Source organism: Melospiza georgiana, chromosome 3 (assembly GCF_028018845.1).
Source record: "Melospiza georgiana isolate bMelGeo1 chromosome 3, bMelGeo1.pri, whole genome shotgun sequence".
In the NCBI taxonomy this organism is placed as follows: domain Eukaryota; kingdom Metazoa; phylum Chordata; class Aves; order Passeriformes; family Passerellidae; genus Melospiza; species Melospiza georgiana.
This window is the reverse complement of record NC_080432.1, coordinates 102,698,257-102,723,629: the sequence shown is the minus strand read 5'-3', so window position 1 is coordinate 102,723,629 and position 25,373 is coordinate 102,698,257. Positions and strand designations below refer to the sequence as shown.

The 25,373-nt window shown below is 37.8% G+C and overlaps 1 protein-coding gene across 2 annotated transcripts in view; it reads left to right on the top strand.

Moving 5' to 3' along the window:
* Positions 1-25,373, top strand: part of ZNF292 (zinc finger protein 292) — a 48,648-nt gene that overhangs the window by 13,455 nt on the left and 9,820 nt on the right. Inside the window, exons 2-6 of one of the 2 annotated variants that reach the window (XM_058019624.1) lie at positions 12,420-12,574; positions 13,043-13,121; positions 14,458-14,593; positions 21,511-21,713; positions 24,459-24,595. In XM_058019624.1, the coding sequence (XP_057875607.1) occupies positions 12,420-12,574; positions 13,043-13,121; positions 14,458-14,593; positions 21,511-21,713; positions 24,459-24,595 (710 nt within the window). Of the gene's footprint in view, positions 1-12,419; positions 12,575-13,042; positions 13,122-14,457; positions 14,594-21,510; positions 21,714-24,458; positions 24,596-25,373 lie in introns of those variants that run through there. The other variant, XM_058019625.1, reaches the window with a different exon arrangement.

Below are 25,373 nucleotides of genomic sequence, written 5' to 3'. Positions count from 1 at the left end.
ACAATCTTGCAGTAAGTGATGGAATTAAGAGTCTGGCTTCAGTCTTCTCTTCTGGGCACAACTCAATATCTCCATTAGAATTAAAGCGTCATCATTGGATTCTTCAGCCAAAGGAGTCTTGGCTTTCCAGAGCTATATTTTGCTTAACAACTTTATTGTGAAACAATTCAGAAGACACATTCAAGCAAAAATAGCATAGCAACAACTTAAAATCTTGATAGGCTTTAGAAATGAAAATTGAGTACAAATTGAGATTGATGTTCTTTGATCAGTACCATAATTTAAATAGTATTTGTCCTGTAGAAAATACAATTGCATTGGCTTATGTCATCCACAGTTTTGTATATGCAGTCTGATGCTGTGTATCTACTTGACTCCAGATATGTCTAAATTTGGATTTCTAATTTATTTTTAGTGTCTCAAATACTGGAGTTTTGCTGTTTGATTCTGGATAGTTTTGTATTATAATAACATGTAAGAGCTAATATTCTTGCAGCACTTGTGTAGCTACAAAATCAAGGTAACAGTGCTAAGCCTTGGTGAACAAATACTGAATCAGTTAAGTAGTGCCAGTTTTAAATTGTATCATTGAACTGCTTTGGAAATTATTTAGAAGTACAGTGCTGTGTTGTTTTGATGTAAAATGACCTCTCTGTGTACAGTTCTAAATAAATAAAAAGTGGTTTTGTTGATTTTATTACAGCAAATCTGTGATAGCAGCATTTTAGATGGGTGCTGCTCTGCTGTTCTGTCTGATGCTTGTGGACAGGTTTAAAATATGTGGTTTTCTATGTAAGTTTTGTTCTAACCTAAAAATCTGTAAAATAGCCTGTACGGTATCCCAACTGAAAAACAAAATGGAAACAAGTAATTTATGTTTGAGCTTTTCTGTTGGACACAGAGGTGAAAGGAAAGTAAAGATTGATTATGATCGTGGTGATGTGGAGAATGTCTTGATCAGATGGTTGTCATACCACAGCAAAAGCAATAGATACTCATACTTTTTTTTCCCCCTGTGCTTTTTTATATGGGAAAGAGATGAGATTTATACTATGTAACCATTTAGTTTACTCTTAAATGTTTTAAAAAATCATGTCTTACAGTATTTCTAATGCCTAATGGTAAAGTCTCATGGGCAGTCTGAGGTAGACTTGGTTTAAATTAGACATAGAAGTAAGGGGTTTTTTGACATGCCGAACTAGTTCAAGAACTGTTCAAGTTTTTGCTTGAATAATTTGTTCATTTGATATCTTAGCTAGGTAGTTTGTCCTTGTACAAATTCAATGTAAATGCTGGTTGCATCCCAGTGATTCCTTAGCTGCCTCCACTTTCCTCAAATAAGGTGGGAACCTTTCATGGGAACCTTAACCTCACAGTTAAAAAAAAAAAAAAAAAAAAAAAAAAAGTTGCAGCAGTTGGCATTTTTTGTGGTGAAGGGCTTGTTCTCCATCTTCTGGTAAAACACTGAACAACAAGGAGGAGAGAAAGGCAAGGAGAGACATCACAAAATAAAAGATAGTTTTCATCTCTAGAAGCTTTAGATCATCAAGACTGAGAATAATTGTAGCATAACACTGGAAAGATTTTTTTTTTGTGTGTGTCCCTTTAGGATATAGCTTTGCTGTGGGATTTCACAAAGACATCATCTGGTACTAATGTATTGGTAGGAAATCTTCTCGACTCCAGATATGTCTAAATTTGGATTTCTAATTTATTTTTAGTGTCTCAAATAGTTAGTTAAAAAGAACACATGTTATGAAGCTATTCTGAACCAGTCTGTTCATTTTCCTTACAGGAGAGAGGCAGCACAGGCAATGTTGCTGTGTTCTCTTCAGTTCTGATGGTCTGGAAATGCTTCTTGAAGCAATTCCTTTTTAGAAGCTATGAGGATGATTGCCCAGTGCATGGTCTTCTGCTCAGTGGTCATGCCTGCTATCATCCTAGACATCTTCTAATTGAGTTCTTTGACACTGAATTCTTGGGGTGGGGATGATTTTACTATTGCAGGCCAGGACTGATACTCTGCAAGGAAGGGGAGATCTGTTCAGGTTCATTTACAGGTTCATTTCTGTTTTACTAGTTCAGTTCTGTGCCTTCATGTGATTCACTGGAATTGCACAAAAGACTCAAGGCCAGCAGCCTGGCATAGTTTGTAAGCTATCATAAATTGACCTTAAAAGCAGACTATTATCAGCTTTCCAGGAATTTGAACAATGCTGTCTTCATCACATGCTCAGTTCTTTAATGGTTGTAGTAGTCAGATTATGCATCAGGCTCACAGTTTTACTCTGAAAAACACAGCTTTTAAAAATAAACTTGTATTGAATAAGATGAATGTTTAATCTCAGCCCAAGATTCAGTGTAATAGGTTTGTTTCCCAGAAAACAACCCAAACAAACCAAAACTTTTTATTCTGCTATTTTAAAGTCAGAAGATAGCATCACCATCATGACTATACCTAGCTGCTTGATCAAGAATCCACGTCAAGTCAGCATGTTCCTTGTGTTTCATGTCTTAGGATTCAGGGCCTTTGTCAGGGACTAAGCTGTCTTGCAATTTCTAGCACTTTCTCCAGTATCCATGATCTGTTGCCATTCAAGGGCTTGTCACCTCTGCATGCAATTTGAGAACTTTTTCCTGCCTATCCTGAAAGACTAGAGAACATTTAATTCTGCTGTCTTTATTCTCCAAAGCAGTGTTTTAGTGGCCATTCAGCATTTTTTGACTCCTTTTTTAAAGGTGTTTTATTTCTCACTATATTCTTCTGTTCTTGGTCTGAAGAATTTATGCATGTACAATAAATTTATTTATAACAGCTTTATGTTTACCTTGCAGTTAGAATATAATTCACAGATTTAATAAGAAAAACCAACTTTTTGTTCATCTATATTTAATGTAGGTATTTCAGTAGTGAATTTGTTGTTATTAAAAAGCACCAGTATATTCATTTTTTAAAAGAAATGTCTTCATCTTGAATATCTCAAAGCAACTGCATAAACCTATATATTTATGAAATGTTTTTAGAAGTTTCTGTATCTGCTGGTCTAGCTGCACAAATTGTAGCTCTCAAAATACTTGGTTACCCTAGCATCAGGATGTGTGCACACCCTTAATGTGACACCATCTGGGAGCTGTGCTTGTGCACAGTTGCCTTGCGTGCTTCTGCGATGGAGTGCTGCACATCTGAGATTGCTCAGCATTTCCTGTCGTTGTGAGTTGTGAGTGAGCTTATCTACTGACGAGATGTGACTGGTGCAGATTCTCAGCTTCGAGCCGGGAGTTGTGTCTGTGTGCACATTCCAGTACTGATGAACAGTTCTTGTGGAGCCATGGATACTGCGAGAACTTTATTGTATGTTTCATGGTGCTCCTAACTCCCCTGGGAAAGGAAAGTTCAACCAGCAGTTTCAAATCTGGTTCTGTTTTCTTTTGAGTAATAGTTCAACGTAAGCAGTTAGTTGTTGTTCATTACTACCATACCTGAAAGGTCAACAATGTGAAGAACATGCATGGGAAATACTTTTTTAGAGAGAAGCAGATAAGTCAGTTTTCCTTTCCAAAACTGCAACCTAAGATTATAGGTTGGAGTTAGGATTTGGCGGGGGGGAAGGGGGGGGGTGTCTTTAATTTTACTAATTGGGTTATTTTGGTAATTGAATAGTAGACTGCTTCTTTGTTGGAGAAAAAATACAGCAGAGAGAGAAATTATCGGGGCTCTACTAGTCAGACTTTCAAATCCATGTCTTCATGTAGTGATTGTCTTCAAGGTGTGGAGAACAGTGCAAAAGGCAACAAAAAGGAAGTACAGAATCACGAAGGGGAAAATATTTTTTGCCAGAGATCTAGTAAATCTCACTTTTCTAAGCTTCAGTAAAATTACTTTGTAAGTGTCAAAAGCAGAAGGATGGCAGTTCAGGAACAAGTAATTGCATAGGGTACAGAATATTGGGATATATTTCCATTTTAATTTCAGTTTAGCTTTAAATGGTAAGAGTCTTATAGCTTACCTTCAGGGCTACACTTTGTTTTGTAGTACAAAGAGAGGATTGTGCTGGTAATACAAAACCAGGAGGCATCATCTGTTCTGTTTGCTTCACAAGACAGCGTGGCTGCACTGTCAGTGTTCTTCACATTCAGCAGCAGTCAGCATAGGAAGGTTTCCAATAGACACAGTCACAGTCATGCCCTTACTGCTCCAGTGTCTTGCTTTGCCAGCTTCTCGTGGCTCGCTGTTGCATGTTTTAGTAACTTGCACATTGACAGGCAGGAGTGAGACTATTACTGTGCATTACATTCTTAAAATACAGCTGTCTGTATTTGAAAGGTTGTTCATGCTCATCTGTAGTACTACACAAGAAATTTGAGCAAGCAAGAGTTTGAATAATTGCAAGCAGACAGTAGTGTGAAACTTTTAAAGGTCAGTATTAGAATTGCCATTATCTTTCTGTGCTGTTCTTTAGCTGAGCACAGGCAATATTTCAAGACCTGAGGGAAATAAATACAGCCTTGTTTTTCACAGTTTGCATGGAAAAAGAAAACATCATCTAGATGATGAGTTGTACTTGAACAGTACATATGTGGTAGAAATAGTATATGGTACTATAAAATATTTCCTTTCCCTTTTGTTACATGTATTTAACAGGCAATGTCTGGCACTAGATCTGATTTTCTGACACAATCTAATGTACAAGACAACCGTTCACAAAGAACATCTATTTCAATCATATCTCACTCCCCATGTCTTATTGTCAGATAATAGTATTGCCATGGTAAGCTGACTTATTCCTTTAAAAAACCTTGTCTTTCAGGTTGTGAGCTGACCATTGACTTAATTAATTGTGTGTATCTCTGTTGTTATAAACTACATTAACAGAATTGTCTGCTTTTCAGAGTATCTGAAAAATGACGTATGATTTTGACAAGAAACCTGTATTTTCATGCACTTTTTGAAAAAGGAAAACTAAAGATTTTGGCACTTGATGTTTTTGATCTACCTTTGGCCAGAATAATTGTGTGAGATCTTTCCTTACTAGTCTAGAAAACTTGCAGGCTTAAACAGACAAACTTCAGATATTCAAATACTGAAAGAAATCATTGTTATATCTCTTCCCTGCTTTTTCATTTCTCTAAATTATAATCTTGTAGGGAGGAATAAGATAGCACAAATCATTTTCATGTATTGTCTCACCATAAGTCAGGGACTGGGAGATCAAAATCACTCTTAAGTGAAGGTCAGGTTCATGACCACCTGTGGAACCTGATTGTACAAAGTTCATTGAATCATAGAATGGTTTGGGTTGGAAGGGACCTTAAAGATCATGTAGTTCTGGGCCATGGGCAGGGATGCCATTCACTAGATCAGGTTGCACAGGACCCATCCAGCCCAGCCTTGAGCAGTGCCTGGGATGAGGCTTCACCACCTTCTGAGTAAATTAGAATTTCTTTCTAACATCTAATCTAGACTCGCCTGCGTTCATTTAAAGCATTTCTCTTGTCCTGTTGATATCTGCCCATACAAAATTTCTTGCCTCCCCAATTAAATACTGGAAGGCCACAGTGAGGTCTCCAGAGTCTTTTCTTCTGTATGCTGAGCAACCTCAGCTCCCAGCTTTTATTCATAGGAGTGCTCTCCATTCCTCTGATCATCCTCTGGACCTGCTCAGCCAGGTCCATGCCTGCCTTGTGCTGAGGATGCAGGTGCAGCACCCCAGGCTGGGTCTCACAAGGACAGAGTAGAGGGGGAGAATCCCCTCCCTTGACCAGCTGGCCACTCCTCTTGTGGTGCAGCCCAGGATGCAGTTGGCTCTCTGGGCTGTGAGCACACCTTGTTGGCTTATGTTCAGCTTTTTATCTATGAGAACAAGCAAGTCCTTTTCCTCAGGGCCGATCTCAATGAGTTCTCCCAGTTTGTACTCACATCTGGGCTTACCCTGACCGATGGCAGCACCTTGGACTTGGACTTGTTGAACTTTGTGATGTTCTTGTAGACACAGTTTGCAAGCTTGTCCAAGTCACTTGGGGTAGAATCCCTTTCTTGTCATGTCAACTACACCATTCAGCTTTGTATCATCTGCAAACTTGCTGAGGGTACTCTTGATCTCAGTGTCTGGGTCATGGATGAAGATATTGAAAAGCACTGGTCCCAAGATAAAGTCCTCAGGGACACTTACTCTGGATCAAACTATGCTATATGTCTTCTTCCTTTCAGTCCATTTAAAACTAAGCATCAAATTGTAAACCAGTCCAGAGCAGTCAGTGGAACTTGATTTGACTGAAGTGGTTATGTTATCTGGTTCATTACAGGGTACAGCATCTCTCTGCATCTTCCTCTGTATGGTGATACCAAACTCAGGATCTCCAATTCATTTTCATTTCCTCATGATCCATCATCTAGGGACACAAGGTGTGACTGGTTATTAGAACATACCTGTCACCTTCACAGGGGAGAATCTTAAGCCAAGAAAAATATTCTTAAATCATGTGCATGGTTTATATGGGAGACTTGCTTTGCTGATTTTCTTCAGTTGCCCTTTCTTGACTGGAACCCTCACTTTCCTTTGAAATTTCTGTTCATGATAGCAGAACTGTAGCTATTCTTCACCAGCTTTGAATAAAGCTTGATGTGTTTTCTTGAATCAGGCCATAGGTGGTTCCTCTGAAGGCAGCTGCTCTTTTGTACCAGGTGGTTGTTGGCAGGTACTGGCAGAGTGAGAGGTGTGGTTGTGTCAGGGGGAGCCCTTCCTCTGTGGGCGTGCTCCATGTGAGCAGCAAGCAGCAGAGTGATCTCACTGAGAAGTGCTGGAGCTCTGTCATTGCTTTGCTGCCTCTGCCACTGTGCAGCTTGTTTCATGGAGAGAGTTCCTTCAGCCACTCTCTGTGTGCAGCTCCCTAAGACTCATCTCCACATAACACAGTTGTGTCATTTTGTTTGGATTTTCTCCTGTGTGGATGTGCTTGAAGAAAGTCACTGAAATAAAGGTTTTGCTGCTTCCTGCAGCTGTTTGAGAGATGCAGCTTACCTGTGTGACCACTGTCTGTCACTTTCCCAGCCTCTTAGTCCTATGGGTGTAGCAGGAAATGAAACTGACAGTCCCAGGCATGTCCTGACATAAATTTAAATAAATAAACTACCCTTATTCAGGTGTGTTCAGGGTAAGAATCTGTTCTTCACAACTGAAGAAACATGTAGGTGTGGACCATACATGTGAACTCCTGTTAACCGTTACTAATGCTGTCTTTTAATATGAAACATATTTTACCACTGCTTTGATATTGTAGGGCTAGTTTTAGCAAAGAAAATTGTTCAGTAAAGCATTCTCTGGTGGGTGGGTTGCTACAGCAACAGTCTTGTAAGGGTTCTGATAAAGATTGAAAAGTAAGGTCTGAACCTTACCTGTGATTGTATATTTTCTACAGTTTAAATCACAGGTATAGTACATATTTTTATTGTACAGGTCAAGATTATTCCACTTTTAGAGGATTCTTGACTGTATAACCTGCTGCTAAAATAAAAGGCCTGTTTCAGTCTCAAAGAGCAAAACTTTTGCTGCTGTGCTCAGAACACAGTACTTGGCTTGATTAACAAGCATGTCCCGAGTAGGGAGATAAATAACTTAATGAGGCCCAGGGCTGGGGGTAAAATTCTTTCTTTTTATGGTTGTAAGCAGAGCACAACACTGATTCATTAAGCAAAGCAGAATGAATTTAATTTTCTGTGTATAATGGCAGTGCTGTATAGTCTAGAGACATCCAGACAAGGAAATCTGTCATACTAACGAATATTTTTGAAGGGTGTGGTGGGTGTAAATGCTTAATATAGTTCACATAATGGCTTGGAAGAGGCTGATATATATATATATGAGATAAAAATAGCACTATTTAATGCTGAAATTAGTGCCACTGTGTTATAGTACAAACTTCTTCCTCTTTACAGTGTGTTTGCCACTTTAAAAAGATGGTAATAACAGGTCACCAACACTCTGAATACTTTTTGTTAGATGGTGTATTCTGAGAATTTGCCAATCTGTTGATTATATCTATTTTGACTAACTGCTAATGAACTTCATATCTTAAAAATGAGATTTTATTTACTTCAGTTTATTCTCAGTAATCTGAATGTAGATTGTAGTGATCTTTGTTGGACTGTCATAGTTTCTGCCAGTGCTTTTATAATTCTTCTCTCATCCAATTTTCTGGTATTAATGACTACATGGTATTTCTGCAAAGTTCCTATTTGTTTTATTCTCCATGCAGGGAGAATTCCTGCATGGTTGTGTCATAATGGGTCAGCAGCATTTGGTATCTCCCCATGTGCAGACTGGATGGTGATCCTGCCTATCTGGTGGTTCTTTAGCATGCTGACCACCCACCATGAGACTTGAGATGTCCTGATCTTGTTGCTACAGGTCTCAGGGGTCCCTTGCCATGTTATGAATCAGTGTCTCTCTACTGGGCCTGATGGTTTCTTCCTTAGGTTCTCATATTTGCAATGGCAGGTGAGAATATTTTTGATACTCTTCAGTCACATTTCTTAGACAACTAATTGTTTAGTTATATCTTCCTGCCTCCTTCTTTTTTCTTACCCTTTCTTCTTACTTCCTGTCCTCAACACTTTGAGACAGCTCCAGGATATGTTTCTTGGTTTGGTTGGAAAGTTGGAAATGTCCTTAATTTACCAAAGCTTACATTAATCTTGCTGTTTGCTGTGGTCTTTTGAAGAGGACATGAGTAAAAGTAGTGTTACTGCCTTGGTCTTATATGTTAGCTACTACTTGGGAGGTTGGTTATTGTTGTGGTTTGGTTTGGGGGTTTTTTAATATATATTTAGTCTAAAAAGAGAAGTGTATTTGTTCAAATTAATCAGAAAGAGAAGTAATTCTATATGACAGTGTTAGTTTTAACTACTTATCACCAATTACAAAGCTAATTGTCTGACTTAAGTAGCATTCCAAACTAATGCAAAGAATTTTCCTAGCATGTCTGTGAATCAGTATGAACAGTAAACTGTGCTGAATTTCAGATTAGCATGTTTGTCCCTCTTTTATTCAGTCTCACCAGCAACTTGTTTTTACATTTTCCCTTTACAGGGAAAATTGTCTTTTAAGCAAGTGTGAAATCGGTTAAGCTGTAATACTCTTTCAACAAAAAGCACTTGTGGGGTGTTTTCTCCAGTACAAAAATGCAAGTCATTCCAAAGCACTTAAAAGAAGAAAAAGTTTACTCCAAAAGGAAAAAGAATTATATGACTGTAGTTTTTATTTTAAATTTTCTGCAAGTACTATACCATGAAAGGTGCAGTATTGATTGCTCTAGTGAATTCTTAACAAGGAACAACATCAGTTTGAGGAGAGAGGGTTACTTTACAGGTCTCTGGCTTTCATGTGAACTGAAGCTTATGCTATTCACTCTTTTAAGGTGACTACTTATATCAGCTAGACAAGGGGAAGAAGTTATTGCCTTTTCTATCCAAAACACTGCTCCAAGACCCAAAAACTGAAGATTCCTGGGCTGTTTTTTGTTCAGCTTTGCTGTTTTGCCACTAGCATCCTTAAACATGTCACATATGACAAGTCAGTAATGGAAATCACAGTACTTCTGCTTATGGGAGTATTAGGACAAAGGGAGACTTTTTGCTGGAGTTTCTTTCAAGATTCTTTCAAGGCAACTGCTTTGTTCTGATCTGATTATTCTAGTGCATTGAGCAAAATTGCCAAGTGGTACTGAAATACTGTTTGCTAATATTCTTAGCTTGTTTATGTAGTCCTCCTCTGTTTTTTCTTACATGCTTTGTCTCTGTTTTGGTCTTCCATCTTTTCTCTGCTGTGGTCTGTGGTGCTTTTTTGCTGCTCATAGGAGAGCATCAAATTGAGTGTTACAGTAAAACAGACCATTTTCCAGTCAGGTTAAGGGTTCCAGTAGGAAGCACTCGATGCTTGGAAGCATCTTCTGCTGCAGGAGAGGGATAGAGTATGTAACTTCTTCACATATTGATCGTGTGGTAAGATTGCCTTTAAAACCAAACCAGGCTTTAGTGAAGCATTTTGCCAAAACTTGCATATTTCTTACCTTTTATGTCCTTGAATGAAATACATTTGGGCTTTTGTTTTGGGTGAAGGATATAAAATGTGGGGATGGTATTGTAATTGCAAATGACCACATGAAACATATTTCTGAAAAAAAATCTGTTCAGTATAGTTGACATTTTTTTATTGAGAGGATTTATTTGGATATTAAAATATAAGAATTTTAAGTATGTTCTTAACATCACTGGTTAAGGCAGTACAGACAGACAGTGCTGAATTTAACTTAAGCTTAGCTTTTTAGCTAAACTAGATTTGAAGACAGGAATAAACCTAGTTTTGTTTTGTCTTGTTTTTTTGATATGATGGCTTGCATTTCTAAAATAGTTAACATTGGTTTTCTTACTTTCTGATACATAAATTTGCACCAAGTTCTCTTTTATCATTTGAGTTGCATTGTATCCCAAATATAGCAAATTCTTTTAGATAGTGGTATTAACATGTTAGAAATTAAACAAATTTTCAACATTTCTGGTTAAATGAGTTGAGAACCACCTTATTCTGTTTCTTATTCAGGTGTGTGGGAAACTCTGTAGCAGAAGAGCTTTATTGCTCAGAGGGCTCTGATTTTCCTTACCAGAACAAACCTTGTCAGAATTGAAAAAACGTTGTCAAAATTAGATTAATTACAGCTGACCTTAAAAAAAAAAAAAAAAAGAGAACGGTGACTTTTGCTAAATGTCCTTGACACAATGAGCTGTGTAACATGCTTTCACACTGACAAACCTGATTTCCTTCTGTGCAGACAAGGGGATAATGGCAGATGTTTTTCTGCCAGACATCAGCAGGCCCTAGTATTTCATCTCCCATAGTATTCTTAGAAACAAATCTATGGAATAGTCCACTGCCTGAAGTGTGGGTCCCAAACACTTACTAATACAAAGTCCAGATGACAGCCAGCCGCTTGTGGCTTCCTATCAAAGCTCAATACTGGAGCAAATAGTCTCTTAACTTCTTTACTAGTAACTGAATGAAGGGATAGAGCTTATCTTCAGCACTTTTGTGGATGATAGTGATTTGGTGGGAGCAAGCAAGGTAAGAGAGACTGTTGGGGGGGAGCTCAGCATCCAGGGGAAATGCACTGACACATAGTGGCTGAGGTGAGCACGAAGCTGGGGGGTGGGAGGGAGTGTAGCCCATGCACCAGTAGAGGCTTGGCACCAGCTCTGGGGCAGCAGCCCAGCTGTTCTCCTGAGCAGCTCCCCTGTGCCCTGGCTGAGCACTTGCTACACTCTCAGCTGTGCTAGCACCAGTTTGAGGGGGAGTAACCCCTCTGTTGAGAGCCTGTGGGACTGCTTCTCTAGGTACTGGTGGAGGAAAATCTTAATAAATGGTATTCTAAACACTCAGAAACAGGTTGCCCATAAAGGCTATAGAGTCTCTGTTCTTCAGGATACACACAGCTCCATCAACATATTCCTCCAAGCTATATATCATAATGGCCCTGCTTTTGGCAGGGTGTCAGACAGCCAAAACTGCTCTCTCTTACTCTCAGCTTTCTGCATGTTATGCCCCTCAAGAAGCAGACAGCACAATTGGTCATTGTAATATGACAGACTCCATGCAACCTTGGTGTAGGGATTAGTTTGCAATCCATCAAGTTACCCTAGGTGTGATAGCAGAGATCCATGGGGGATGTGGTTGGGATGATGACTTTGCCTAAATGTGTGTCTGAGTCCCCTGGCATTGACTGAAATGAATAGAAGTCTTCTGCACTTTGGTTGCTGATGTTTATTTCATCACTTTCATGAGTTTTAGTTTGATATCACTATTTGTAGGTATACATGTGGCAAGTAGGAAACCACTTTTTTTACTAATGAGATTTTGATGTACAGATGATATCTTTAAAATGCGTAGAACATATTCCTTTCAGACCCTGTGAAAAGCAATGTCCTGAAGATACCTGTATCTTCAAGGTGGCAAGGCAAGGGAAAAGCAAAACTGTTCCTGGAAGTAGAAAATTAAAATAGCAATTTAAAACTTTCAAGTTTACTTGCTTTAAAAGCTGAATTGTAGAGATGAATGTCTAAAAATGAGTTTTCAGTCCCTTAACTATGATATGCTCTTCAGATTTCTATTTGGAAAACAGGAATGTAAAATGAATCATATGATGTTACCACAGGGAGAAAGTGTCAGTCATAACGTTTTTATATGATCAGAGAATGATTGTGTGTGGAGTCTTAAGTGTCAGTTGTTAATGAAACAGTAAATTTTAAGGGGAAAAAAGCATGCTTTGAGAATATATAATTCATATTAAGGAGATCTACTAGTGAGAAATTTAAAATTTTAAACTTACATTTGTTCCTGATTTTTGGATTTTGTTTTCCTTTTCCTAAATAGACTTTGTTGGAATATGCGGAAAAGTGGAAGACGTCGGAAGATCCTCTGCCTCTGTTGGAGGTGTACACGGTGGCCATCCGCAGTTACGTTAAAGCACGACCTTACCTTACCTCTGAGTGTGAAAACGTTGCCTTTGTGCTGGAACGTTTAGCACTGTGAGTATGGTGTTCTGGTTACTGAAACCAGTCTGTATGGTGTTAACTTTTCATTGCCTAAATGTTTTCCCAATCCAGTTATGAGCACCTGCCTTCCTCATTCTGGATGCTGTATGTAAGGGAGAATATCTGGTTGCTGGAATTAAGGCAAGGATTCCTGACCTAGGGCAGGCCAACATTCCTGGCTTGAAACACTTTGCTATTATCGATTTCCATACAATCTGAAAGGGCATCAATTTGCACAGGCTTTTACAGAGTTGGATTCAATGATTTTTTTTTTATAGTGTCTTAGCTTGCTTTTACAGTTTCTGCAAGAGTGTTCATGGCCTCTTTTTCTTTGTGTTCAAACAAGCAAACTGTTTTGTGGCTAGTGTTTCAAACAACTATTTTGATATTGGAATAAAGAACTGTTGATTATACAATTTCAATGTCAAAAATTTCCTCAAATAATTCCTTTTTGACTTCTAGAAGCTGTATTGAACTTCTACTGTGTCTGCCTCTGGACTTACCTGAAAATAAATGGGAAGAATTTCAGACTTTTGTACAGGTGAGTTTAGTTCATAAAATAAAGAAAATAACTTTTCAGAATGGTTTGGAAACCATAGGGGATATTAAATATGTAGCCTGTTTGTAAGGAGCAAGGTCTTCAGCTGGAAATCCTGCATACTCTGCAGTAATTGCTGAAGGTAATATCATCTGTCTGCATGCAGCAGCTGTGGAGAAAAAAAATAGCTATAGATTATTGAAATAAGATTCATGATTTAAAATATAGTTGACTATTAACACTCTTAGAAATTAAATATTATCATATAAGTCATTCTGTACTATTTATGGTTGTATGTTTGAAACTTACGAACTTCAGTTGATACTGAAGGGTTTTAAATCTCTCACAGGGCACTGGCTGGTTAAGGTTTGAGCACTGCATTAAAGGAGGGTGTTGGAACAAGTTCTGCTTCTCAGTATTTATCAGAAATATGTAGTGGGAGGTCCAGCATACAGTTTTTAAAAAATAGCAAAGTGGGGGATGGGGAGAAAGGGATAATAATGAAAAGACCAGATACAGTTACCTCAGGATTCTGAGCCTAAATGACATGGGAAGATGAAAGGCTGATTATTTTAGAGTGAATTCTGACTAGCAATTGCCTTATATAAATCAATTCTGAAGAAATGTGTTTGATGCTGAGGAGAGTTCCACAGCCTTGAGAGCAGGTGGAAAAGTAAAAGAAAAATGAGCCATTTCTTGGCTCATTTATTTTTAAAGGACCAGTGTAAGTTGTGCATTGCTACTTAAGCCACAGATTTTTGCAGGTATTTGTTTTGCTTCCAAATGTACATCTGCTCACAGAATTTATTCTAGTATATAAATGCCATGGAAGATATTTTAATTGATTTTACGACTCCAGCCTGTTTATTCATATTTGCATAGAACTATGCAGTGAGATCTTAACAGCTAAAATCTTTCGACATTATAAAAATTTTTTTTTCACTGTCTCCAGTACATAGAAATTGAGCTGCTGAAGAGCTTGAGAAGATAAAGTTTAGGCACCTGGTACCAGAACAATATGTGGACTAGAGAAATTGCTCATCCATTTTTAAGAGAGGCCTATTTCAAAATTTAGTTTCAGAAATTTCAGAAGTAGCCCTGTTAATAAATCTCAAGGTGAGTTTGAAGCACTCAGTTGTTTTGGTTTCTCAGCTTATATCTCAGGCAACAGAGGCAGAAGTAAAACCTGTATAGGCTGAAGGTTAAGGTTGTTTTGTTATACCTGTAACTCTGTCTGGTAAGGCATTAATGTGGTAACATAAGGTAAAAAGGAGTATGAAAGACACATTATTTATGTCTTTTTAAAACAATACCTTGTTTTGTAAAATACATTATTCAGGTGGCTCATAAAAACTTGATGGAAAATGGCAGCCAGGAACTGCACATTTTAACAACACTTACACAAGAGAAGGGAGTGTGGAAGAACCCAGTATTGTGTGGTATTCTGTCCCAGGAACAGTTGGACCCAGATAAAGGTAAAATTTAGAGTTATTTACTTCAATTTTATGGTATATTGAAATATTGTTATGATCAACGGAAGTTTTTTGTTCAATACAGTTTGTGGTAATATATAAGCTATATAAATAAATATGCATGTAGCATTTTCTGAACTATTAAGATAATATGTTCATGGTAACTTACAAATAATTTAATGTTGGTATTTTGCATAAAACATAATCATGCCCCAAATTCTTTTGCCGTTTTCTTTATAAGCCATGTGAAGGGAGTTTACAGGCTAATTTATGATGGGGTAAGTTCAATCCTAATATGCAAAATTTATTTGACATAAACCCAAAAAATAAAAACTTCATGTATTTTTTTAAATGAGAATGTCATTTATTGAGTTATGAAATGCCAAGAGGACTTTTACTGAAGTTCATTTAGAGCTGAGTTCTGAGAATGGCTAACAGTAGTTGCATAGGGAAGAGTGTATGACCAGCAGAGGCTTACAAGGATAGTGCCCTGATACGTTATTTTTGGTTTGGTCACTGCAATTCAGAAGTGGTATCCTTGTGTGAATAAATCTTAGTTGTTTTTTTGATTCTTTGACTAAATGGTTTTAGAATCTGTATAAAGCATCACGCATAAGCATCTATGGAAAAGTTGCACAGTCCTTACATCAAGTGAAGTAGTTCCTCTTAGTGTCTGCCTCCTTTTAGCCTGATGCCTGCTTATTTCATATGATATTTTCTATCTATTAACAAGGTAACTCTTCTCACATCTTTTAATGAATGCATCACAAGACCTGCTATCATGTCTCATCTTCTCTCTTCTGTAGTGTCTTACATGTCTTCTCAGTTTACTGTCCCATTCCTTGTATGGAGAACTAAAGGTTTATTCAGCAGCCAGTATGATTTTCTGCTTTCTGCCACATTCCTTTCATAATATTTAATAATAATACTACTTTCATAACATTAGCCTTGCTGCTTGACTGAGCATTGAACCAATGTTTTCTTAAATCAGAATTAAGACTTTTCTTTGAGGACTAGTACTGATTTCAGTGTTAGCGTTTTCCCCTATCATGCCTGTATGTACATTTAGGCTTGTGGTTTTTTCCTCCATAAAAACAATTTTGGGAGTTTTGTCAACATTTTAATTTTATCTGTTATGCTGTGTTATGGACTGTTGGCATGTTTTTACTACCCTGCTTTTGTCAGCGTATTTTGTCATGGTTCTCTGCCCTTTTCCAAATGTTTATAATTGTTTGTGCTGGACAAAACCTGTCCCTGGTACAGATCCTACAGAAACCCACTGAGATTTTGTTTGGGTTTTTTTTTCTTTTTCCATTAACTGATAATTTATCTGTACAAGGCTCTTCTTTTAACTGCCAAGAGAGCTTGGTATCTTTAGGGATTTGATGGACTTCTTTTAGTGCTTTTAGAAAATAAGTTGGATCTCCTTTTATTCAAATTACCACAGCTCCCTTGGATAAGTCCAGTAAATGTATAATAGGATTTTCAGTTTATTTTTTTTCCAGAAGCTGGGTGTACTCTTCCACAAGATTTGTATTTTGTTGCTTCTTTTAGTTACTTATTATACACCTAATACAGACTTTGGATTAATATGTAGTCCTCAGAGTCCCACAGAGTACTCCTCTACTAGCTTCCTCTCTACCACACTGCTGCCATTGTAACTTGTAAGGTATGGGTAAGAGGGAGGTTTAATTAATATTTAATTGCCTTGCATTTGAGTCTTTCTAAGACCCTGCTCATGAGTTCAGTATTGGATGAGGAGGACACAGGGCAGTAAGTAAGATTGTGACTGTGGACTTCAGGAGAGCTAACTTTACCATCTTTAAGGAATTTCTTGTAAGAGTCGCATGGGAACAGGTCCTGCCCTGCTATCAGACATTGCATTGCATTTGCATGGTGACTGGACCTGCTATTACTTCAGGTTTCACCTGCAGGACTTTTTTTTCCTCAAGATTGCGTATGATAGACAAGAAGCACTTGTATTTGGAGAGAGGAATTTTCTACATTTCTCCACTTCATTAATTGCTTACAGAAGGAAACCTTAGTAAAGTTGTCTTAATTTTCTCACATCATAGTGGGTCTTTTGTCTTACTGGCCTCCTCCTGAACTACAGATAGCTTAATGTGAGATCAGGACTGATACTAATCTAGAATTGAAACTGGTCTGAATTAATGACAACTGAAAATTAGGTTTCCTGAGGTCATGTGGCTGTCTGTGTAGCCTTATTGCTCAGTGTGCTGAAGACTGAAAGTTGAAGTACACCAAAGTGTTTTAAGTTATGCCATAGCCTATGCAACGTTAAAACACTGCACTTCCATCCTCAATTTCTGTCAGTGTGGCTTGTGCTCTTTAGCATGAACTTTTCCATCCTCGAGGTTATTATTTTCTTGTAGTGATGGTATAATACTTCAAAACTGTCACTGGTATCTCCTCTGCTGATACTGAGGGTGACTGGAGGAACTGTCTAGAGGAAAAGGATCTTTGATAACCTTATGAAAAGCCAGGCTGCTGCTGCTTTTTTGCTATCTAATTCCAATTATCCTTAGAATTTAAACCTGGATGCCAGGAGTTGGGTTCTGGAATTTTTCATAAGTTTAAATGTAGTAGGGAGGCATCTAAAGAATCTCTCACTGAAAGGAGAATCTGGATACAACCATCACTATCCAGAGATTGTCAAGGTGGATAACAGGCAGTGTGGATCTATTTTCAGTAATTAGAGCACCTGTCACTAGAAGCTGAATGATACGAGTAGCCTCAGTTTTGAGAGAAGGAAAACGTGTTTTCATCCTGGGTATTTTCAGAGCAGACATTTGGAACTTCTTGTACCCTTTCTCTAGACACTGTGCCACCACAGAGGCATCTAGGATTGATGCTGCATTCAGCAGAATTGTGCTGAGATGTTTGCATGAAGGATTCTGAGTCCCAGCTCCTGGTTGATATGGAAAGCATCAAGTCAGTTCAGAGTCACCCATAGTGTGAGTGCATATGTGGACTAACACTTGAAGATGATGGAAAAGGTGTCATGGCTCAACCCCAGCCAGCAGCAAAGCCCCACTCAGCCACTCTCTCATTCCCCCACCAGCAGCACTGGCGAGAGAATAGGAAGGGAAAGGTAGAAATCTCATAAGCTGAGGTAAAGACAGTTCCATAGGGAAAGCAGAAGCCACACACACAAGCAAAGCAAGGAATGAATTCCCTGCTTCCCATGGGCAGGTGGGTGCTAGCCATGCCCAGGAGAGCAGGGCCCCATCACACCTCAGGGTCACTTGGGAGCTGCAAACGTCCTGGCTTATATACCGAGCGTGATGTCCCATGGTCTGGAATGTCCCTTTGGTCAGCGGGGTCACCTGTCCGGGTCACCTGTGTCTCCTCCCAGGCTCCCCAGCCTGGCAGCACAGAAATCAGGAAAGGCCTTGGCTGTGTGTAAGCCCTGCCCAGCAATAACAAAAACATCTCCACATCCTCATCACTGTGTTCAGCACAAATCTAAAACACAGCCCTGTACCAGCCACTGTGAAGAAAATTAACCATACCCCAGCCAAAGCCAGTACATTGTTTCCTGACTAGCAGCTGAAGTTCTTGGAGATGGATTATCCATGTGTATATTCACCTCCTGGCTTCAGCCTCCCTGGCTAAAGCAAGGCTGGTAAGACATAAAGGTGGTGGATTAATCTGTACCTATGCTACATCTGATGAGGGGTCTGGTAGTAGGATTATGAGTGCTTTGTAAGGCAAATATTCTTTGTGCTCTTAAGTCAGCTAGAACATGGCATTAATCTGGACTGTCTTCCACAGAGAACCTGTTAGTGCCTGGAGCTTATTTGTGCTCTCATGTGCCGCTAATCTGTGGATTACATTTTCTCTGCTTTAGTCCATGTATGGTACGAGCAATACCTGTAGTAAAAGTTCATATCCTTCTCATGAACTTGGCATGGAATCACTTGGTAGTATGGCCTGATATGCCAGCTATGGAATTCAAGGGAATCAGAGGGAAACTGCCTAAAAGGTTAGATCCCACTCTGTCCAAATTAATTTGCTAGACTTAGTAGATTGTAGTACCACCTGTCAGATGCTATCTGCACATCTTCACTTTCCCTCATGTTCTGCAATTTTATATGAATTTTGCACGTCTTGCACAAACATGTTTGTGAATTTTAATGGATGAGAAAGCATTGCAGAAAAATTACATTCAATATTTTTCCAATAATTGTTCCCATTAAATATGTCAGGGTTTACGCTCATAAAGGTTAAGTGATTTTTTCTAGAAAAGCACTTGTGTCTCAAAGCCTTTTTATAAATAACTATTCGTATTGTAGGCTAGCAATTTGTCCACACTAACTTTTGAAATTTACATTGTACAATAACATGTATTTATCAAGTATTTGAAAATAACAAAACCTTCCTCAGTAACCTCAAAATCTTATCCTTAAGACTGTTCCCCACCATAAACTTAGTCCTGTAACCCCTGCACTTTTTTTTTTTTTCTTGAAATGTCTCCTTTAGTTCAGTTACAAAACAAATGTATTAAAATTCATGTTTTGAATAGCTTTCAGATGTTAAACATAATGGTTATAATCACTGGGATTGGAATAAAGGCTTAAGAGCTAATATGTAACTGGTAACCCTGAGGTCTTCCTGTGTCTTGTTGAGAAGATAACAGAAAATGTGCTGATGCTTATGCAAGGTAGGCTGGCTGAAGCAGTAAACACTAAAGGAAGGGGATTACTGAGAACTAACAGATAGAATGTAATGTTTACGATATTAAATGCAGCAATTATACTAATAAATTGGAGTGAAACCTCTTGGATTACCAACATATCTTAAAGTCTAAGGTCTTCCTGTATCTTGTTACAGAAATAAGGTAAAATGTTCCAATGTTATTCCAGACTAAATCCAGGACTAAACGTTGTGGGCAAAGGGATTATTGGTACCTGGTGGAGGAAGAGCAAGGCTAGGCTATTGAATGTCGTTAGTCACAGGGTCATTTGTGGGTTGGCAGGAGTGTGAATGTCTTTTATAATGCATTGGTAATGACATTAAAGGAACATTTATCTGCTGCTTAGAATGTCCTCTAATAAATACAAAAACAAACGTTTGCCGATTGTCTGTTAGTGTGCTCTGGTTTTCCTTTGTTACTGCATACATACAAATCTGGTCATAGCTTCATTGCCACAGGGAAAGGAAGAAGGAGTTCATTTGATGTGAATATTCTTACACATCAGTTAGCCATTGCTGATCATCTGTAGCGGGGTACAAGGGTATGGACAAATAACTAAGAAGTTGGTTGAAATGATAATCCACCCATAAATCTGAAAATGCTTGAAAGATAATGATGGGGTTTAACAGGCCTGATTTCTGCAAAAGGCAACATTTTCTGCCTGAAAGTCTTGTGCATTAAAGTGGTAAAGAAAATGGTTGACCTGATTCTGATTTCAAGATAGACTTTTAGTAATGTTCCATATAAGCAGCTAGAAAAAGGAGAAATCATGAAATGAAGACAGTAGTGAATCAAACTAAATAGTATGGAGAGAAGCAAAGAATGAGATAAGCTTTTTTTTTTAATTAAACCATGTTTTGTGTTCTACTAGTTCAAGTATTACAGAGAGAATTTTTTAGATGTTGAAAGTACTTATTTCATCAAATCGAAACAGGATTTGAAAAGTCAAGAAAATATAAATTAAGTGAATGGACAACATGATTTAGGTGGAATTCCGGATTAGGAAATGAAAAGGTATATGACAGTTCCTATCAAAATGTATCAGAAAGTGAGCACTGCAAATGACCAGAAGGTTTTGGGACTACTCAAAGGCTGGAAAAAATCTCATTCAGAAATGATCAAGATTTTACTCCTAATACTGAAAGCATATCATGAATGTGCTAGTTTTCACAAAAGAAACAAGAATCAGTAGAAAAGGTCTGCTATTTTTAAAAGATGTGAGAATATGTTATGAAATTGAAGTGAGGGCAATTAAAAACCAACGGGTTTTTTATGCAGTATATATCTACCTTGTGAAAACAGGGAGGGCATGATGTCAAAAGGATTAGAGAAAAGTGATTGTCTGTGTCTAGTTTTAATAATTGATTTTAAATGTTCTAGAGGTAGTACTAAACCACATGCTTCAAAGCTAAAGCAATTTTGATCTTGAAGATCTGGATGAGACCAACATGTATATTGAAGATTCAGAACATTAACCTGTGTTCCCCTTTTTGTAGAATTTTTATGCCTTCTATTGAGCACCTAGAGTTGGACTGTTAGTGTAGACTACAGAGTTTGACTCTGGTGGGAGCATGTTTGAAAAATCCAGTTCAGTACCTATCTCTTCTGAGTTTGAGACTATGCACAGTCAAATGTATGCAAGATATGCCAATTTTTCAAATAAGGAAAATTCTTTGGTTGAAGAACCATAAAGTGTTTGACTGTATTCTGTGTGTATAATATGAAACATTTCACACCAATAAAAACAGGTTCAGAAACTTTTGTACTTATCACATATATCCTTCAACAGCAAGATCTTTAAAAGGCAACGTTAGCAAAGGCATAGCACAAGTGTACAGAGGATGTCAGAGTAGTGGCTTTGTGTTGTCTTTCTGTAGAACTATAATTAAATTGTATCTAAATATTTTAATATTTATATGATCTCTAAGTCTGTTTTGTGTGCAGCTGTTTAGCCAAGAAATTAGAATGAATTAAAACCTGCAAGTATATAAAAGGTCTGTGGCAGGGAATCTTTATGATAAAGAAGTGCAGTTCACTGAGAAACTTTTCCCTCATCTTTGCTTCGTATCTTTTGTATATGTTTTGATTTGTGTAAATTTTAGGGTCAACCATGATGAGTAAATACAGTCTGTTAACTCTGTAACATGCATGTAATGTTTTGGCTTTTTTTTTCTTTTTTTTTTTTTTTTTCCTTTTTTTGAAGTGAATGAATTTTTAGTGTCAGAAGGCCCTGTCCTGCTGGATATGCGTATTAAGCACCTAATGAAAACAAAGCAATTAACACAAGCTACTGCCCTGGCAAAACTCTGCTCTGACCATCCAGAAGTCAGTGGGAAAGGCAATTTCAAACAAACCTACCTGGTCTGTCTTTGTTCAGGATCACCAAATGAAAGGCTAATGGAAGAAGTAAGTAAATAATAAAGAACTTTTTTTCTTAGACATTTCTTTAATGGTAGTAAAGTCACTAATCATAAGCTGGTGTTCTTATAGAATAGCTTTTTCTTTTAAAATATGATCTAAAATATTTTTGGTATTTTTTTCTTTTCATTCAAGTCACTTTTAAGCTGAGTAATGACTCAAAACACTCATGGAAGTGTATTATTAAGTCATTAATGGGCATTTTCTGGCTGTGCCATAATTTTGTGCTTGATTTTGCTTAAAGTATTTTAAAACTCTGCCTCAGACCTCCTTAGTAAAGTGAAGTTAATAATTTTCCCACTCTTATTACTTGAACTATATTGGTTTTTGTGTATACCTAGTACATAGAATGGGGCCCTTTAGATGCTGCCTGCAGCTCAGAGAATAAATGTAACTTCACCCAAATTCCTGGGTGCAATTGAAGGTGAAATCAGATCTTTGATCTGGTTTGTAATATAAAATCCTTCTAATTTAAATACAGAAGTCAGAGAGGAGATGACAGCTTTGCTCTTTTGCATTCTTTCAGGTGGCATCTTCATTTTTCACTCCAAAGTTTTAGCTGAGCCTTTTTCCTTCTTGAAGGAAAACGAACTGCAAATGTCACTTTTCTTGTCTGCCAGTGTCTCTGCTGTCTTTTTGTTGCTGTCATCTTTTTATGTTAAATATTAAGCATATTGCAATTGAACCTAAAGGGATAAGAGTTGTTCACTGATTAGAGCTGGAAAACTTTCCTGGCCTAGATACAGATGAAATTCTAAGATGACAGTTTCTCACTGAGCGTGTTCTTCAGATACTCAGTAGAATTGGATCAGTCTTGCTCTCCTCCCAGCTCTGGCTGCTGCAGACCCTGTCAGAACAGGCTCAGGAGGGGCTGTGACAGGGCTGTGCAATCTTACTTTTGTTTGCTGGAGACATGCAATGGAACTTTGAATTTATGACCCTGCAGACAGGCTTCCTTCATTACTCAGCCCCAACACAGAATGGGCTGGTTCAGTGAATGAACTGTGAATGCCCTGGACAAAAGGAATGGGTTAGCCTTGTTTCTTTGGATGCCATAACATACAAGTTCATACTGGGTTATCAGAGAGAACCTAATCCAGGTGTTTCTGAGTTTTGGATTGCTTAGATTAGCAGCTTTGGCTAACTGTTTGCAGTATTGCTAACAGTTTTGGAAAGATCGTGTCTTACTAAGAAAAGGCAGATAAGCTTTAACATGTCAGGGTGGACTTAAAAACTGAGAAGGACTGTCATTTTTGTAGTGTGAGACAGCAAGAAAATAGTAAAAAAAAAAAAGGTGCAAAAAAGTATATTATCGGTGTGGAAATTTTTATATCCATTCAGACTAGGTAGGAAAGCAACATTTAAGCAAGTTTTCAGCATGGTTTCCAAATAGTTTCTTCAATAATGTGAAGAATTTAGACCTGCAGTATGTGAAATGCTAGACTGACAAACTTGATGTAGAAACCTTTGTTAGAAACAGGCTCCCTTAGGAAGTGTGACAGGCTGGAAAAGCTTTTAATGAAGTTCCCTTATAATAAGTTCGGTTTGCTGTATTCTTCTCTAAGCTTTTAATTGATAGTCCCTGTCTGAGATGGGGCACTGAGCAAAGCAGACCTTCAGTCTAAATTGCTATTACATTTATACTGTTCCAGGTTAAGAAATGCAGTTTTCTCTAGAGGATGACTTTGAGGTTATTAAACCCCCAGTGACATTCAGTGAAGGGCTATTAGTATATTTACAAAGTGTCCATTTAGAGGTATGAAAATAAGTAGTTGTACTATTCAAAATTGTAGTTTGATTGCTGGATACCGTGGTGCCCAATCCAGCTGTGCTGCCGCCTTACCCAGAGTGCCGGACCAGCTGGGTGTTTGGGTGAGCACTTCTGTTTCTTGCTTTGGGTGGTCTTGTGATTTCTCAAGAGAGACTTCCAACAGTGCTGTTGTCATAGTCAAGCTATTCTTCAGCTGCTGGTGTCAAAGAATAATCCAGCATGTCCTGCCAGATGCACTAATTGATGTAATCAAACCAGTCTGCTGAGAATCAAATTAGACAGTATTGTTACAGCAAGTGCACTGATTCAGTACTGATACAGCTGTCTAGTAGTACTGGGCAGCTGTGATTTTTCCTTTGATTTGCCATAAAACTAAGTACTACCATGGGTGCTTGACAAATAATTTATATTGCACAGACTGTAGTGTTACTCTAGAACAGTATTCAGATGACCTGCTTCTTACTGTACAGCTTTCCTTTTTTTCATATCTTTGATTTTTCAAAAAGTACTAGAACGGTCATGTTAAACCTCAGATTCATTAACCATCTAGCTCATCGTATTAAAGCAGTAGTGACATCACTGACAAGTAAACTGGATTAGAATTACAAGTAATTTTTTTTGTGTTAAGCTGCAATTTAAAGTTATATGTCTTCATATCACTATTACCAGATGTATGTGATATATACGAATAATTAATATACTTTAAAATTCTTAGGTGACTGGGACACTAGATACAAATAAGTCACATCTAAGAAAAAAGTTTATGTTCACTCTAATAAGACAGTTTTTCTGGTGGCATAATGAGTTTTGATACTAGAAATATACTGATTTGCTTTCATGCTCATCTCTATCCAACTGTTGAATTCAAGTTCTGAATTATTGTCTTGCAAAGGCTAATGTGACTGTGTGTTTGAAAATGCAACCACTTTCTGAGTCTTGTTCTTCTCTTTCTTCTCTTCTAGATTGCAGAAGTAGATTGCAAAGATGCACTAGAAATGATCTGTAACCTGGAATCTGATGGAGATGAAAAAAGTGCTCTAATTCTATGTGCAGCATTTCTATCTCGCCAGCTGCAGCAAGGGGAGATGTACTGTGCCTGGTGAGTTTGAATCTTGATTTCTATCTAAGAACAAAAACTTAGTCTGGGGAAGATACATAAGCCATAGGTTAACTTTCTTTAGCTTGATAAAATCTGTGAGCTAAACAGAAAGGAGATAAGACTCTTGGAAAGCTAGAAAAGAAAATAAATGGATTTTGCAGGATAAGCATCCATTGCAGGAATTTGAAGGGTATCTGTATGATGAGGCAAATACCAATAGCTGGTTAATAATTTTTCCATAGAAATAAGGAATTTAATAACTGCAGGCAACCAGTCAGCATTATGTTAGCATTTAATGAGTAAGTACTGTTCTTTCTGTCCTGTAATAACACAGTGTTTCTTTTTCTAACAAACTTAGAAAGGAAGAAGCTCTTTACTACTACTGTAACAACAATAATAAGCTAGATGAAGATACTTATTGTTTAGGGCTTGCTTTCTTAATGTGGGAACAAGTAACTGGTCTTTGTTGGCAGATATTTGAGCTGTTAGGGTTTTAATTTCCTTCTGCTAACTAGCAAACTTGTATAATTCTTGAAGAATTTGCTTTGTCTGTGCTTCTGTTTTATGTGCAGCAGCAGAAGAAAACTGCTAATGCAGGATTTTGCTTTAAGAGATTCTGCTAAAGTTTTGAGTGTTACAGCATTTCACAAGGTACTAGGTACTTTTGGCTCTTTGCACCTGAGGAGGAATCAGCAAATAAGATAATGTAGATACTGTGATAGTGTTTGGCTTTAGGAGCTAATTCCTTGCTAAATCACAGTCACATCCAGCTCTTAAA